Source organism: Brassica oleracea, chromosome C3, assembly GCF_000695525.1.
Source record: "Brassica oleracea var. oleracea cultivar TO1000 chromosome C3, BOL, whole genome shotgun sequence".
Classification (NCBI taxonomy): domain Eukaryota; kingdom Viridiplantae; phylum Streptophyta; class Magnoliopsida; order Brassicales; family Brassicaceae; genus Brassica; species Brassica oleracea.
Window position 1 is genome coordinate 51,005,345 of NC_027750.1, and position 14,417 is coordinate 51,019,761.

General features: G+C 38.7%; 4 protein-coding genes across 5 annotated transcripts in view; 3 read left to right on the top strand and 1 right to left on the bottom strand.

The window, feature by feature from the left end:
- Positions 1–1,040: 1,040 nt before the first annotated feature.
- LOC106332734 (probable beta-1,4-xylosyltransferase IRX10) lies at positions 1,041–3,256 on the bottom strand. Its single transcript, XM_013771225.1, has 4 exons — positions 3,153–3,256; positions 2,399–2,787; positions 1,710–1,951; positions 1,041–1,615 (listed from the first exon to the last, which is right to left on the bottom strand). Exons 1-4 carry the CDS (start codon positions 3,244–3,246, stop codon positions 1,102–1,104), a joined length of 1,239 nt encoding a protein of 412 aa, XP_013626679.1. The 5' UTR covers positions 3,247–3,256; the 3' UTR covers positions 1,041–1,101.
- A 544-nt stretch (positions 3,257–3,800) lies between these two features.
- On the top strand, positions 3,801–5,783 carry LOC106331641 (adenine phosphoribosyltransferase 1-like). Of its 2 annotated transcripts, none has more exons than XM_013770034.1 (6): positions 3,801–4,078; positions 4,238–4,351; positions 4,434–4,544; positions 4,753–4,845; positions 5,270–5,419; positions 5,501–5,783. In XM_013770034.1, exons 1-6 carry the CDS (start codon positions 3,937–3,939, stop codon positions 5,617–5,619), a joined length of 729 nt encoding a protein of 242 aa, XP_013625488.1. In that variant the 5' UTR covers positions 3,801–3,936; the 3' UTR covers positions 5,620–5,783. The 2 variants fall into 2 exon arrangements, with proteins under 2 accessions (XP_013625488.1, XP_013625489.1); XM_013770035.1 differs by having other exon boundaries at positions 4,241–4,351.
- Positions 5,784–6,387: 604 nt separating this feature from the next.
- LOC106327953 (tetratricopeptide repeat protein 7B) lies at positions 6,388–9,328 on the top strand. The gene is made up of 5 exons (XM_013766281.1): positions 6,388–6,851; positions 6,957–7,230; positions 7,316–8,490; positions 8,567–8,711; positions 8,789–9,328. The coding sequence occupies exons 1-5, from the start codon at positions 6,648–6,650 to the stop codon at positions 9,097–9,099; spliced, it is 2,109 nt and encodes a 702-aa protein (XP_013621735.1). The 5' UTR covers positions 6,388–6,647; the 3' UTR covers positions 9,100–9,328.
- A 1,443-nt stretch (positions 9,329–10,771) lies between these two features.
- The window catches only part of LOC106330853 (3-isopropylmalate dehydrogenase-like), a 4,034-nt gene continuing 388 nt past the window's right edge, over positions 10,772–14,417 (top strand). Inside the window, exons 1-6 of the mRNA XM_013769258.1 lie at positions 10,772–11,146; positions 11,241–11,281; positions 11,394–11,470; positions 11,572–11,636; positions 11,773–11,855; positions 14,061–14,259. Coding sequence (XP_013624712.1) covers positions 10,772–11,146; positions 11,241–11,281; positions 11,394–11,470; positions 11,572–11,636; positions 11,773–11,855; positions 14,061–14,259 — 840 coding nt within the window. The remainder of the gene's footprint in view (positions 11,147–11,240; positions 11,282–11,393; positions 11,471–11,571; positions 11,637–11,772; positions 11,856–14,060; positions 14,260–14,417) is intronic.

Here is a 14,417-nt window from a genome sequence, read left to right on the forward strand (position 1 = left end):
TCATTTAATTTAACTTTAAATATTTACTTACAATATTTATTTTTTTGTTTTTAAGGTTGTCCCTAAAAAAAAGGGACGGACGTTGGGTATTGGTTCCGTCAATGATGTTCCGAGAGCGACATCGTCTTATGGTCAGCGACGGGATGATGAAGTCACTGAGCTGCGTAGAGAGTCCGCTCAGCTGCGTAACGAGTTGACCGCGACAAAATCTCGTATGGGTGGAGTCGAGGGCTTCTTGGACGTTATTGGGGCCACAAATCCGGAATGGGAGTCCATGTTGAGGAACATGCGACAACAACATCCCATTCAAGGCGAGTCATCCGACGTACATAACGAGGCGGATGTTACGAGGAGGAGTGATGAATTCTACCGGGCGATGAACGACCCTTAGTTTTTTTTTTTTGGTTGTTGTATTATATAAATTCAAAACTTATTTATATATAAAATATTTTCATATTGATTTATTTTTATTTTGAATTTTAATTTATTATTAAATTAAATAATTTTAATTATTTTTTAATTATATTTTTAAATTCTGTAAAATAATAAAAACGAAGTAAATTCGTAGCCAATGTACGACCTCTTTACGTGGAAACCTTACGAGGAAATGACGAGAAACATTTAACGAGTATTTTACGAGGAATCATTTACGAGGAAATAACGAGGAAAAGTTTACGACCATTTTACGAGGAAATCATTTCGTGGTTGTTACGTGTATTTTGCGAGGAAACTCTTTCAAGGTATTTACGTGTAGGTTACGAGGAACTATTTTCGAGGTATTTACGAGGTATTATAGCGACGTCCTTACGTGGAATATTGACGTGGTCTTTACGACGAATCGTCCTACTTCGTCTTTACGACGAAATATATTCCTCGCTAAGTTACGACGAATTAGCGAGGAAATATGTGTTACGACAGACGTGTAACGAGCAAACGCGTTTCCTCGCTAATTCGTCGTAAAGCCTCTTTTACGACGAATTGGCGAGGAAAACCGCCCTCGTTAAGATTATGTTTTCTTGTAGTGTACTACTGTTTTTTTGTACGTAATGAAAAAGAAACAATATTTGCTATTTATCTCAAACAGACAACGCCTTCTTAATTTTACCAAGGTTTAAGGTCACCAACAGGACCAGCGGTCCAGTTCAGAACTTTCTCACCTTCCCTCAAGTATATGCTTCTGTCGTGAGGTAACTTCCTCGCTAACCCGTTAAGTATCTGATGGAATGCGTCCCCTGGTTGAGCCGGTTGAGGAAACAGCATGGCTCGTTTCATCGAAGGATTTGCGAGGAGTCTCTGTTTCCTGAGGATCACTTCCGTTGGTATTGAGGTTAGGATCGTGTCTAGCTCAGGGACGTCTTTTTCCGCAACAAAGACTCCTATCTCTTCCCAGGGGATGGCGTCTGCGAAAGGCAGTACTATGTCGTCCGCTATAATAACTGGAATGCACCCAAACACCACGGCTTCAACTAGCCTCGGGCTCCATGGAGCCCATCCTAGAGGACATAGACAGAAGATGGATCTTTGCATGTCTTCGTAGTATGTTGTCGGGTGGTCTGTTGAGATGTCGAATAGTGGGTTGTTCTTGAAGTTCTCCCATACAGCTGCTCTTGCGCCTCTATACAAAGAGAGAAACTTCATTCAGCATTTTTCCAAAAACAATTTGATCCTATGTAAAACCTCATCACTTTACTAGTCTAGAAAAGATGTACCTTGCGTAGTAGCCTCCTTCTGGATCGTTGTTGACATCGTAGAACAGACCGCGGAAGTAGACAAAGATAGAGCGTGGGATGTCTGGAGGAATAAGATGGGCTTGCATCTTCTGTGGTGGTGCAAAAGGTGGAATAGTGATTGAGCCATGGTCCAAGCAGACATGGTTCCTCTGACCAAATGTTTGAACCAAAGTGGCACGCTTGAGTAGTGGAAGAATCCCTCTTTCAATGGCTTTTTCCTCCTGTTTAGTGTCAAAAAAAATCCTTTAATTTCCACTCAGTTCATTGGACTACTATACAATTAATTCTATGCAATAAACTCATAAGCAGATAGATACTCAGTTTCCATGTAACCAAGCACTTAAAGAGATGATACAAGAGCTAAATAATCAATATTATCATTACTAATTAACTAGATCAGTTACAAACAAAACCGGTCATGTACATGGCAAAGCGAAACATTGGTATTCAACCCCAAATTTTTAATAATTTTAAAACCTTATTTTTTTTAATTACAAAAAACTTGATGTTCAAACTAATAAAAAGAAACTTTTATTAAATTATCTTTGGCTCCAAGTTTTTTAATTAAGTTATCTTTGGCTCCAAAAGTATATATCTAAAGTGTGTTCTTTTTTTTTTTTTTTTTGACTTAAATCTAAAGTGTGTTCTTGAGTGGCGAGAAACTCTACCTGATAATGGAAGCAAGCACCAAAGTCATGTGGCACGACAAAGAAGTGATCAGCACCTTCTGTCCGGTTCCAGTAAGGCCAGTTTGATGATATAAGTTGTATGGCGCTTCTCATCATACGTGGAGATTTAAAAGGCAATGGCAAGCCGGTGGGAGTTAGATCGCAAGTAGGGTAAATGGGAGTGTAAAACCAATCAGCTTCGTTGGGGTTACGCGTTCGGACAGGACTAGACAAGAGAAACCTGTGCATGAAAATCTCGGCAGCAAACATGTGTGTAAGACAACGAGGGTCCTTTTGAAGTAACTTCTTGTTGTACTTGCTTGGGAGCTCGTATACATAAACCTTAAGCCTCCCGACTGGATTATCCTCTAATACATCACCAGCACTTCCTGCATATTTTTACACAACTTCAGCAAATCAAATTATCTGTAAACTAACTCTAGGCCGGTCCGGACCATAAGGAAAAGGAACCGGTAGCTTGGGACATCACGATCATATGAGAAAATTTTTATTTGTATATTAGAACATTATGAAAATTTTATATATTCAGTTCAAAAAAAAAAATATATATATTAAGAATAAGAACACAATTTTTTATAAGAGTGTATGACATTATGAAAAAGTTTTTAAAATGTAAAAACCGTCACGTCTAACTCGAGCAAGAACTGAAGTAAACCTCAGATTTCAACATTATTTGGCCACCACCATTGTACACTAGTTTCTTGAGAAGGTGATCAATGCAGCACTAGATTACCTGAGATTCGCTCGGTCCGAGCATTATGCTCAGCGGAAGAAGCAGAGAAGAAGAGAAAGAGAAGAATGGTGGAGAGGGAAGACCTGTTCATCATACCGGATGGAGATGTGTTGCTGGATTCCAGAGAGGAGAAGGAAGAGAATGTATATATTTAAGGAAAGAGTGTTGTTGAGAGGTCATGGGAGGAGGTGGTTGACGAGTTAACTTCGACATTAGGCTTTAGGGCTTTTTTTTTAATAAGAAGCGAGTTTGAAAATGAAACGGGGAGGAAGGATGGAAAACGAAATAGCTTCAAGTCACAGATAAGTCAGAGATGTTTTGCTTGTGATGTACGTTCTCGTGAATTCAACGACTAGAGAAGAAACTGGTTGTGTACCAGCATAGTTTCACTATATATCCATTGGGCCTCATTAGACGTCTACTGGCCCATTATTTAGCGCATGAATAGATATCAGTGTTATAGATCAATTACCTGTTATGCTCGTCAATAAACACTGTGTAGAAAGAAAAACAGGAACATTTAAACATGGTGTCCCGTTGATTAATGTCGTTTTCCAGTTGAAAAAAAAACCGACTGTGAAATGAAATGATTAACATGTGTGTGTTTTTATTATATGTGAAACAAGTAAAACCAAAAAAGAAAAAGAAAAGGCACCAAGGAAGGTGTGTTTATTATAGTGGAGTTGAAAAGGCGTTGATCACGGCGTTAATCAACTACCGCTCCGTCTCTAAAATTATTACATTCCTTTTCCCTTTTTTTTTAAGATCTCAAAATCCAAATAATATGCAATCAATAGTTTCTTCTTACCATCTCTGTCTTCCTCCTCCTCCTCCTGTCCTTCGCCACCGTCTTATCTGCCAGAGTCTTCCTCCGATCCGCCTCCCAAGCCGTCGTTCTCCCACCTCCCTCCGCCTCTTCCCCTGTGGTAGACCCCACCACTTCTTATTTCCTTTTTTTGTTCTGTTACCTTTAGATCATAACAGATATTTTGCTGGGTGGGGGGCAATTACGTCATTCATCACTTACTTATGGTCTGTGTTTGCATCTGAGTCCCTCTTTCGTTGGTGCGCTCCCATTCTCTTAGCAGCAGTGAGTCGGGAGAGTGAAATGGCAGCAGCAGCTAAAGAAGATGGACAAGATCCGAGAATCCCTAAGATCGCCTCTTCCATTAGAGTCATCCCCGACTTCCCTAAACCAGGTCTCCCTTTTGTTCAAACTAGTTTAGAATCTTGATCTGTGTTTCGCTCTTAATTCATCTGGAATTGGATACTTTTGAACAGGGATCATGTTTCAGGACATAACGACGCTGCTTCTGGACACTGAGGCGTTTAAGGACACCATTGATATTTTTGTTGAAAGATACAAAGGCAAAGGCATCTCTGTTGTTGCTGGTAACTTCTAAACTTATGGCTCTGTTTCAAATGAGCCTCTCTATTATTTGCCTTGATCCGATACGGAGTGTGTATGTGTGTGTGTGTTGTGTTGTTTTACCTTATGTGAAAAAAAAATCAGTTTCTTTTTGTATGTAATGAATTTTCGGATGATTTGTTTTTTATTTTCTTTCATATTTGCCTGAATGGCTTCTAAAAATTCTCACAGGTGTTGAAGCAAGAGGTTTCATTTTTGGACCTCCTATTGCGTTGGCTATTGGTGCCAAATTTGTTCCCATGAGGAAGCCCAAGAAGCTGCCTGGTATGTTTTTAATTTCCTCTAATTGAAGGGCTCGACATTTTGATGTTGAGTTACGTGAAAGGTCCTCTTAATATGGTCCTCCAAGTTTACAAAATTTTAATTGTCTCGAAGGTGACTTTTTGTCTTGCAATGATTATGACAATCTATGACGAGGCTACTCATTTGCTAGTTCATAATTCTTTGTGGTAACTTTTTTTTTTTTTTTTTTTTCTTTGTGGTAACTTGCATTAGCCCAAGTGGTTGTTCACTTGTTTGTTGTTACATATTGATCAACTATCTTGACCAATTACAAAAAATGTGTTTGTTAAGTTTCATTTAGACACTTGTGGATAAAAAGCACCACATCAGTATCGCATTTCTTGTTTATCCGTAGAAGATCATTTCCAAAAGAATGCCTAATATTTTTTTTTGGCTTCGTTAACAGGGAAGGTTATATCAGAGGAGTATTCGTTAGAGTATGGAACAGATAAGATAGAGATGCATGTAGGTGCAGTAGAGCCTGGTGAGCGTGCTATCATCATAGATGACCTCATTGCCACTGGTGGCACTCTCGCTGCTGCAATCCGTCTACTTGGTAAGTATAAGCATTTTCTTGAATAACAAACAATGTTTCACAGTTAATTTACCCATTCTTTCCCGCGTATTGGTGTTGCAGAGCGAGTAGGAGTGAAGATAGTGGAGTGTGCATGCGTGATTGAGTTACCAGAGCTTAATGGAAGGGAGAAACTAGGAGAGGCGCCACTTTTTATTCTTGTCACCTCGGATGCTGCTTAACAAGAAAGAAACCCGTAAAAGGAAAACTGGGGTGGTTTATTGGGATGATATCAAAATGTTATTTTTCTTTGTGTTCCTTTGGGATTTGATGATCACTTTCTTCCTGTTTTCAACTTATATCATAACTGGCTCGGACCATAAAAATTTGTGGCAGGATTTGATTACAGTGTTCTGATTGTTTTCCATCCAAAATAAAGTCCGAATTAAGTGCATTTCTAATATATTATTATCTTTAAAAAAAAAAAAAAAATTGAGTGATTCTATAATAAAGCTTAGGTTTATTTCATTAGTGTTGGAGAAGTAGTCTATTTAAAAATTTAAAATAGGGGTGAGAGTAAAGATGTTTTAATAAAGTGTGTATTTATAGGATTCCCTAATAAGAATCTCAGATCATAATAAACATGATCTGATGAAGTGTTTAATTATAGGATTCCCTAATAATCTCAGATCATGTTTATGGTATATGTGATTATGGGAATGTTTTCATCTAAGCATATCGTGGTGTAGTTAAAAACATAAACACATGGGACCCAAAAACAATTTCAAATCAGAATTAAAAAGAAAAAAAAAAAAAAAAAAAAAAAAAAAAAAAAAAAAAAAAAAAAAAAAAAAAAAAAAAAAAAAAAAAAAAAAAAAAAAAAAAAAAAAAAAAAAAAAAAAAAGGAAGGGAAAGAAAATGACAGCGTGGTAGCCGCTGGGCCTGCTGCACCTTGCTTAAAAGAGTGATATGAACAACACAGTGGAAAATGACAAATAACCCCTTAAACTTCGATTTCTGATCTTTCTCTCTTGATTCTTCGGTTTGTTTAAATCAAATTCCTGAGGTTTATCTTTGGAAGCTCAAAAGCTGTTTTCATAAAAGCTCCCACTCGCGTTTCCCTTGTGCCGTTTTCGTGCAAGTCCTCTTTGATTTCGCCGTTACTCTTCCTCGCAGCTTTGATTTGTTGAGATTTTAAGTTAAAAATTGCAGCTGCTGCGTACATCTGTTGAAATCCATTAATCGCATTTCTGTGAAGAAGAGGAAGAGAATGTTGTGTGCTTGTTCAGGCGAACAGTTCCGGTTCGATGACCAGCCTGGCTCGCCGGAGTCACTAGCTACACGAGACTTCTCAGCTAGTGGCCTTTCTTCTTCCAGAACTAGAGAGGGAGCCGATTGGGATTCAAAACTCGAAGAGTCTCAAGTGGATGAAGCTGAATCGACTCTAAAAGAGGCTCTCTCCCTCAACTACGAGGTTGCCTTCTTCTTAATTAGCTACTAGTACTACTAACCGAAACTCACTCATAGATTCGTTTCTAATTTTGAGCTTTTTTTTTTTTTTTTTAATTCTTCCTTCTAGGAAGCTAGGGCTTTGCTTGGGAGACTTGAGTATCAGAGAGGTAACTTCGATGCAGCGCTTCAGGTCTTTAAAGGGATTGACATTAAGCTCCTAACTCCCAGGATTACCAAAGCCATTGTCGACAGAACTCGTCCTTGCAATAAACCACCACGCTCCTCCAAAGCTGTTACTCTCCCTCCTCCTCCAACCTCCATGTCAATGCATTCCGTCAGCTTGCTTCTTGAAGCCATCTTGCTTAAAGCTAGATCACTTGAGGAACTCGGCTCTTGCAAAGGTATAATATCTACACAAAAAGGCTTTGCTTTTGGTAGATTCTTTTAAATACACATTGTTATTGTTTTTTTTTTTTTTTTTAACAGAAGCTGCAGAGGAATGCAAACTAATCTTGGACATGGTTGAATCTGCACTACCAAGTGGCATGCCTCCTCAAGGACTCAGCGGATTCGATAAACTGCAGGAAGTTTTCCACAAGGCGCTCGAGCTGCTTCCTTTGCTATGGACGAAAGCTGGAGACTTTCATGAGACCGTTGCTTCGTATCGCCGCGCTTTATCCAGACCGTGGAATCTGGATCCTCAAAGGCTAGCTGTTACGCAGAAGTCTTTAGCTTTGGTTTTGCTTTACGCTAGTGTTGAGGCGAGCCCCAAGGACAGCATGGAGGATGCGATTGTGTTGTTAATGTTGCTTGTGAAGAAGATGGTGGTTGGAGTAATACAGTGGGATGCAGAACTCATGGATCATCTGACTTACTCTCTTTCCATGGTTGGACAGTTTGAAGTGTTGGCGAGCTATCTGGAGCAGATTCTTCCTGGTGTTTACACTAGAGGGGGGAGATGGTACCTGCTCTCGCTTTGTTACAGTGCTGCAGGGATCGATAAAACTGCCATTAATCTATTGAAGCTGGCCCTTGGTCCTTCCGAATCAAGACAGATACCGCAGGCTTCTTGGTTATTGTTTGGGGCAAAGCTATGCTCTGAAGATCCACAACACTCAAGGGACGGGATAAATTTTTCTCACAAGCTGCTCGACTTGGCTAATAATCAGAGTGAACATCTTTTCCGCCAAACGCACAGGTTCCTTGGCGTATGCTATGGAAACGCTGCAAGAAGTTCTAAACTAGACTCTGAGCGGATTTTACTTCAGAAGAAATCTCTATACTCTCTAAATAAAGCCGCAACGATGGGCAAGGGTGATCCGGAACCAGATGTTGTATATAACTTAAGCGTTGAGAATGCGTTTCAAAGAAACCTTCAAGCGGCTTTGGATGGCGCGGTTGAGTATTCTAGTATGGTGGGAGGAGTTTCAACTAGAGGATGGAAACATTTAGCTGCTGTCCTTTCAGCGGAGAAACGGCTCAAGGATGCTGAATCTATTCTGGACTTTACAATGGAAGAAGCTGGTGACATGGAAAAGTTAGACCTTCTGAAGTTGAAAGCTGTGCTTCAGATGGCTCAAGAACAACCTAAGCAGGCGTTGAAGACATGCAGTAACTTTCTGGCTCTAATCCGGGCGCAGGAGAAGTCTGAACAATCCAAGGTACCTAGTTTGGGTGTCATAATATGAAAATGTTTGTGATCTCTCTGACTACTCTAATAATGCTATATATTGCCAGACTCTGCTAAAGAAATATGAAACTGAAGCTTGGCAAGACCTGGCCTCTGTCTATGGAAAGCTAGGTTCATGGTCAGACGCAGAAACATGTCTAGAGAAGGCAAGATCCATCTGCTTTTATTCTCCCAAAGGCTGGAATAAAACAGGTATGGAGACTCAAAAAGTTTTCGACATTCATTAATTTCGCTCTTGTTGATAACAATGTCCTTCCATTTTGGGACAGGTTTGTGTCTCGAAGCTAAATCACTTCACGAAGAGGCTTTGATAGCCTTCTTCATGTCACTCTCGATAGATCCAGACCACGTGCCCAGCATTGTTTCTATAGCAGAGGTTATGATGAAATCCGGAGGTGATACACTTGCAACCGCTAAGAGTTTTCTGATGAACGCCTTACGGTTAGACCCGAAAAGTCACGACGCGTGGATGAAGCTAGGACATGTTGCTAAAATGCAAGGCTTATCACAGCAAGCTGCAGAGTTTTACCAAGCTGCGTATGAACTAGAGTTGTCGGCTCCGGTTCAGAGTTTCATCTGACTTGCAAAAACTCGGGCAGAATCAGGTAACAAAATCTTCTTCAGCCTCTAAACAAAACTTGCAGAGTGGCAGGTTCTTGAGAGTATAACTTTTTTGATGATTAGAGTGTGAAGTTGTACTTTTGTTGGATGGTTGGTTATGTTATATAAGACAGTAAGGGTTATATCTCAAAATCTACCTAAATGAATGTTACAGGCGCTTCCTTAGATGAGTAACTTGCTGTTCTTCATAGTGTATTTACAAGAGAAGAGTTTACCACTAAACGATATTTAATATTGGATATTATATATATCATTAGGCTAAAGCATTAAAAGAACAACACGGATACTCTAAAACCTAATTAAGCATTGTAGCTTGGCTGACAAGCTTCTTTAGCGGTTATGTGAAACCTCCACGTAAAGACATAATCCTTGGAGTCGCACTCACGTTTCATCACATCGCAGAACGCATGCACAAGCTCCTCCTTACCGTCTCTTCCCCACTCTATCTTCACCCAGCATGAATATCCATTATTGTTCTCTGAAATCTTGGATTCACAGAATTGTATCACCACTTCACCACACATCCTCTTCACCTTCACCATTGAATCTAGCCACGAGCACTCTGGTTGCCCCATCATTTCCTTGTATGCTGAGTTCACGAGTCTGACCCTGTTGTTTGAATCGGAGATTATAGCGGGCAGCGCATCGGATTCAACTTCTTCTTCCACCTCTTGTGGTGATTTCTTGCTGATTTGAGACGGTGGGTTGCTAAGTGGGTTTATGCATGCTACGTTGATCCTTGAGCACACCGGTCTCTTTGTTTTCTCATGAGAGTGAAGAGCCAATAAGAGAGGCGAATATTAAGGAAGAAGGACATATGGAGAGAAAAGGATGGGTACGTGTTACAGAGAGAGTTGGGGAAAGGGACACGTTTAATGTGCCATTCTTACAATCAGATTTACTGTGGGGATGTGGTTCGGTTCACCAATCACGAAGGCTATCACTGCAACGCGTGTTGGTGCTGGACGTCATGCGTGCCTACACCTATCCCTTTTTAAAAAACTTGGTTAAAACTTAGTTTTTGACTGCATGCAATGTATATTCGAGGTTTTGTGAAAATGTTGTCGATCATATTTTATTCAGTGTTCTTCCAGGGCGTAAGTTTGTGTACTAATCTTGACATCAAGTGTTGTACATTAGACCAGGCACATATTAGCATGTTCAATTTTTTGAAATTAAAAGTTCTTAATATATACTCCATCTGTTCCCGAAAGTAAAATTTTTTAGAATATGCACGCTTATTAAGAATTTAATAAATATTTATAATTTAATTTATTTTTTACTTTTTTATACATTTTCAAATAACTTTCCACCAATAAAATTTAATTAATTCAAATATTCTCAATTAATGTTTCTCAAAAGTATAAAAAGTACCTTAACAATATAGAAAATCTATCTTTGTAGAACAAGAAAAAAATCTAAAAAATCTTACTTTCGGAAACAAAAGGAGTTCCAAAATCATGAACTAGATAAAACCCAATATCCAAGGAGTGACAAGAACAACAAGCTTAGAGAAGAAATGTTTAAAAATCAAACAAGTAAATAAGCTAATTAAGAGCACCTCCATTGGAGGTTGCTAAAGAGAGGTTCTTTAACAAAAAGACCAAAAACTAAATCAAAAAGAAAAAAAAATGATAGAAACCGGTTCTAAAAAGAGGATTTTTAGAATTGGTAAAAACCTCTGCCGTGTCCGTTTTTTATTAGCTCCTCCTCTCCTTTTCTCTCTCTGCTCTTTTTCGTCTCTTTCTCTTTATCGCGGTGCTTCCTGGCGACGACGTCGGAAACGAAGTCTTCCCGTCGCCGTTGACGCTCTTCCTCTAGCTGGATCTCTCGAAGGTTCTGTATCAGGATTAGATTTGAATTTCGAGGAGCTGCCTATAGGAGGTGTTGCTTTGGATCTCGTCCGAATTTCTCTATCAGAGGAAACATTGACAAAGGCAAAGAATTCAGATGTTGTTCTCCTCGGAGCTATTGGATGGTACAAACTCATCACTGTCTTCCCTCAGGTATCTCACACAGACATATCATTGTTCTTGGAATGACTTATGTGTTAAACTCTGCCTGTTTCTTGATATTCTTTGAACTTTGGACGTGTCTCAGTTGGTTGATTCGACTTATGATCATCCGCGAGCTTACCAGAGGCCAGTGACCAGCTTTCATGTAGAAACAGAAATTTGCTTCTTGTATCATTCAAACACATCTTTTTTGAGCATTTAGATTGGGGGTTCATTTGTGTTGTGGTTATGATAACAGTCCATCTGGGAAGCTGGTTCAGATAGAACATGCTCTAACAGCTGTTGGATCAGGCCAAACATCTTTGGAAATCAAAGGTTTGTTGTAAATGATGAATAATGACCTGATGGAATTCTGAATAAGAGATTCTAAGGAACGTTTCTGTTTTGTTATCTTGACTGTGGCTTCGTTCATGCAGCTTCAAACGTAGTTGTCATTGCAACTGAGAAGAAACTTCCTTCCATTCTGGTTGATGAAGCTTCTGTAAGTTTTATAACCTTTTCTTGTGGTCAGCATGTTTTCGTCAAGTTTTAAAGCAGTATGATCGTTTTCCTTTCTACCCCTTCTTGTGGAGCTTCAGTAGGTTGTAACTTATATTAACCTAATGTCTCTACTTCAGGTTCAAAAGATTCAGCATTTTAGTTCCAACATTGGAGTTGTTTACATGTTCTCCTCCTCAAGATCTCTTTTAATTACAAATTTGTATTTCTATTTTTAATATGCTTTTATGTCATATTTGTTTAAATTTTGTGAAATCCAATAATTTATAAGTTAGCAAAATTTAAATTTAATAATTCAACTTTTAAAATATTTTTTTTTTAAGAACTTCAAAGGGGTTCTGCCATTGGACCATGACAAATTTAATTATCTTAGAAAGGGTTCTAAACTTCACAAATTTCAAAATTAATAATTAAACTAATGATTAGAACCTATCATGGGTTCTAACCATTGAAGATGATCTAAGACTCTTACTAATTCCCCTGAATATATTTGAATAATATATAATTAAGCACATTAATTAGTTATTTCAAGGGAAATTAGGTGGTATAACCATGAAAAATTCATAATTAATTAGCATTTATGGCTTTATTTTGGTTTGTAAAGAAAATTTATTTGTTACCATAAATATATTTATGGATATCTCCATTGTTTTGTAAATATGATAAAATCCAAGGGTAGAATCCTAGATTTATAAAATAGGATCCTGCTTTAAAAAACATAAATTTGTTATAAATCAATCGATGGATGTCCATAACCAGCCAGATCCATAAACCGGCCCACCCGCAGGAGAGAGAGAGAGAGAGGAGAGAGAGAGAGGCGGCCACATACATGTGTTTTCTTTTCCTTGTATGATTAGGATTTACTTTCTTTGTAATCTTTCCATATTATGTATTAGTAGTCTTTTCTAATCCTAGTTGGTTTAGGTTTTGGATACTTTCTTTTTTTACTTATCTTGTAATCCCCTATATAAAGGAAACACTTATTCATTAATGAAATATAGAAACATTCAGCTCTTAATTTATTGTTTCAGAACACGTTATCAGCACGATAGTCCCTAAACACCCTGAGCCTAAAAACCTAATCGAAAAACTCCTAAACCCAAAACCTAGCCGGTGACCTTGAACCCTAACCCGACGAACCCTAATCTGTTCTTGCAAGCGTTCCAGCTCGTGTTCATTCAATCAGCCCCAGCCCTAAGGCATTTCTGATACTAGACGAACTCAGCCTCAGCTCCATCCATTCTCAGCTTGCATCCCAGACAGCTACAGCTCGCGTTCCCCGATCAGCCAGCCCGCGACTTGATCAGCACATAACCAGCTCGCGTCCATTCGAGGTTCTCTTGGTGGTCCAGTTTCAACAATCTGCAAACAAAAGGTAACCCTAATTCTAAGAACATGAGAACTGAATTTGGATTGTTTGTAAAGATTGAAACCCTAAAAACTAATCTCTAAGATAAAACCCTAGGATAATAGATCAAACCCTAAAAGAGTAAATCAGAGCTCGAATAAGTCCGATCCCCTAAACCTAAATCGAGATTGATCCATTGATCAATTCAAATCATAACCTTAAATGTTTTGAATCTCAAATCAAATCCCTTTGATCAAAGATCAAAGTTTCAAAATCCCTAAAAACCCCAAATTGGAAAATCAGTTTTAATTTTGATTTGAAACTTAATTGTTTGTTTGATCACCTAGGAATGTTGATTAGGATTGTTTAAACTTGAATCTGAATTGCTTGACTTGGTTAAAACCCTAATGACCTAGTTTTATCACTTTGAAATCGAATTAGATTGTGGCCGTGTGGCCTTAATACATTCTAGGTTAATTGTTCTAGATCATCATCTGTGGCCATGTGGCCTTGTTGCATCCATATCTGAACCTGATCACTACTGATTGATTGCAATTGAACTTAGATCTAATTCTAGGGATGATATTAAATTAAACTAAATAGCCGTGTGGCTTGTTCTATTACTCGGCCGATTGTTTTGTTTGTTTGTTTTGATTGAATCATGAACTGATAGAAACCAACCACCTTAGGAATGCAATTACATGTAAAACTATATGCATTAACCCTAAATTGAATCTTGGCCTTGTGGCTTCTCTTTCTTGGTCGTGTGGTTTCTACTTGGCCGTAAGGCATATACTTTGGCCATTAGGCTTTACTTGAATGTTTTAAAACTAAAAACCTTATTTTTAAAAGACCTATATTATCTATGATTTCAGATGTCAAAAATCAATAACTTGGATTTTGCTGCCCTAAATGTCTCTGGAGACAATTACCTTCAGTGGGCGCTTGATACCAAGATCATATTGAAATCCAAAGGTCTCGGTGAATGTATCACCGAGGACAACAACTCAAATGAGAAAGATCGTTACAGAGCCATCTTGATCATTTGTCACCATCTAGCTCACCATGTCCAAGGAAACAACTATTATGGCTATGGTCGGAAGTAAACGAAATGGACGTGGCCGTGGCTGAGGTTCCTCTGGCCGCGGATGAGGTAATCAGAATGGACGAGATCATGGACATGATCGTGGCTCATTTGGATGAGGCCATGGTCGTGGACGTGGATCTTCGTTTAAGCCTCAACACTCGACCAAATCAAGTAAATCAGTGTGCCATAGATGTGGAATGGACAATCATTGGACTAAGACTTGTAGAACTCCAAAGCATCTTGTTGAGCTTTATCAAGAGAGTTTGAAAGGGAAGAATCCTGAAGCCCATATGGTTTATCAAGACAATGAAAAAGACTTCGATCATTAC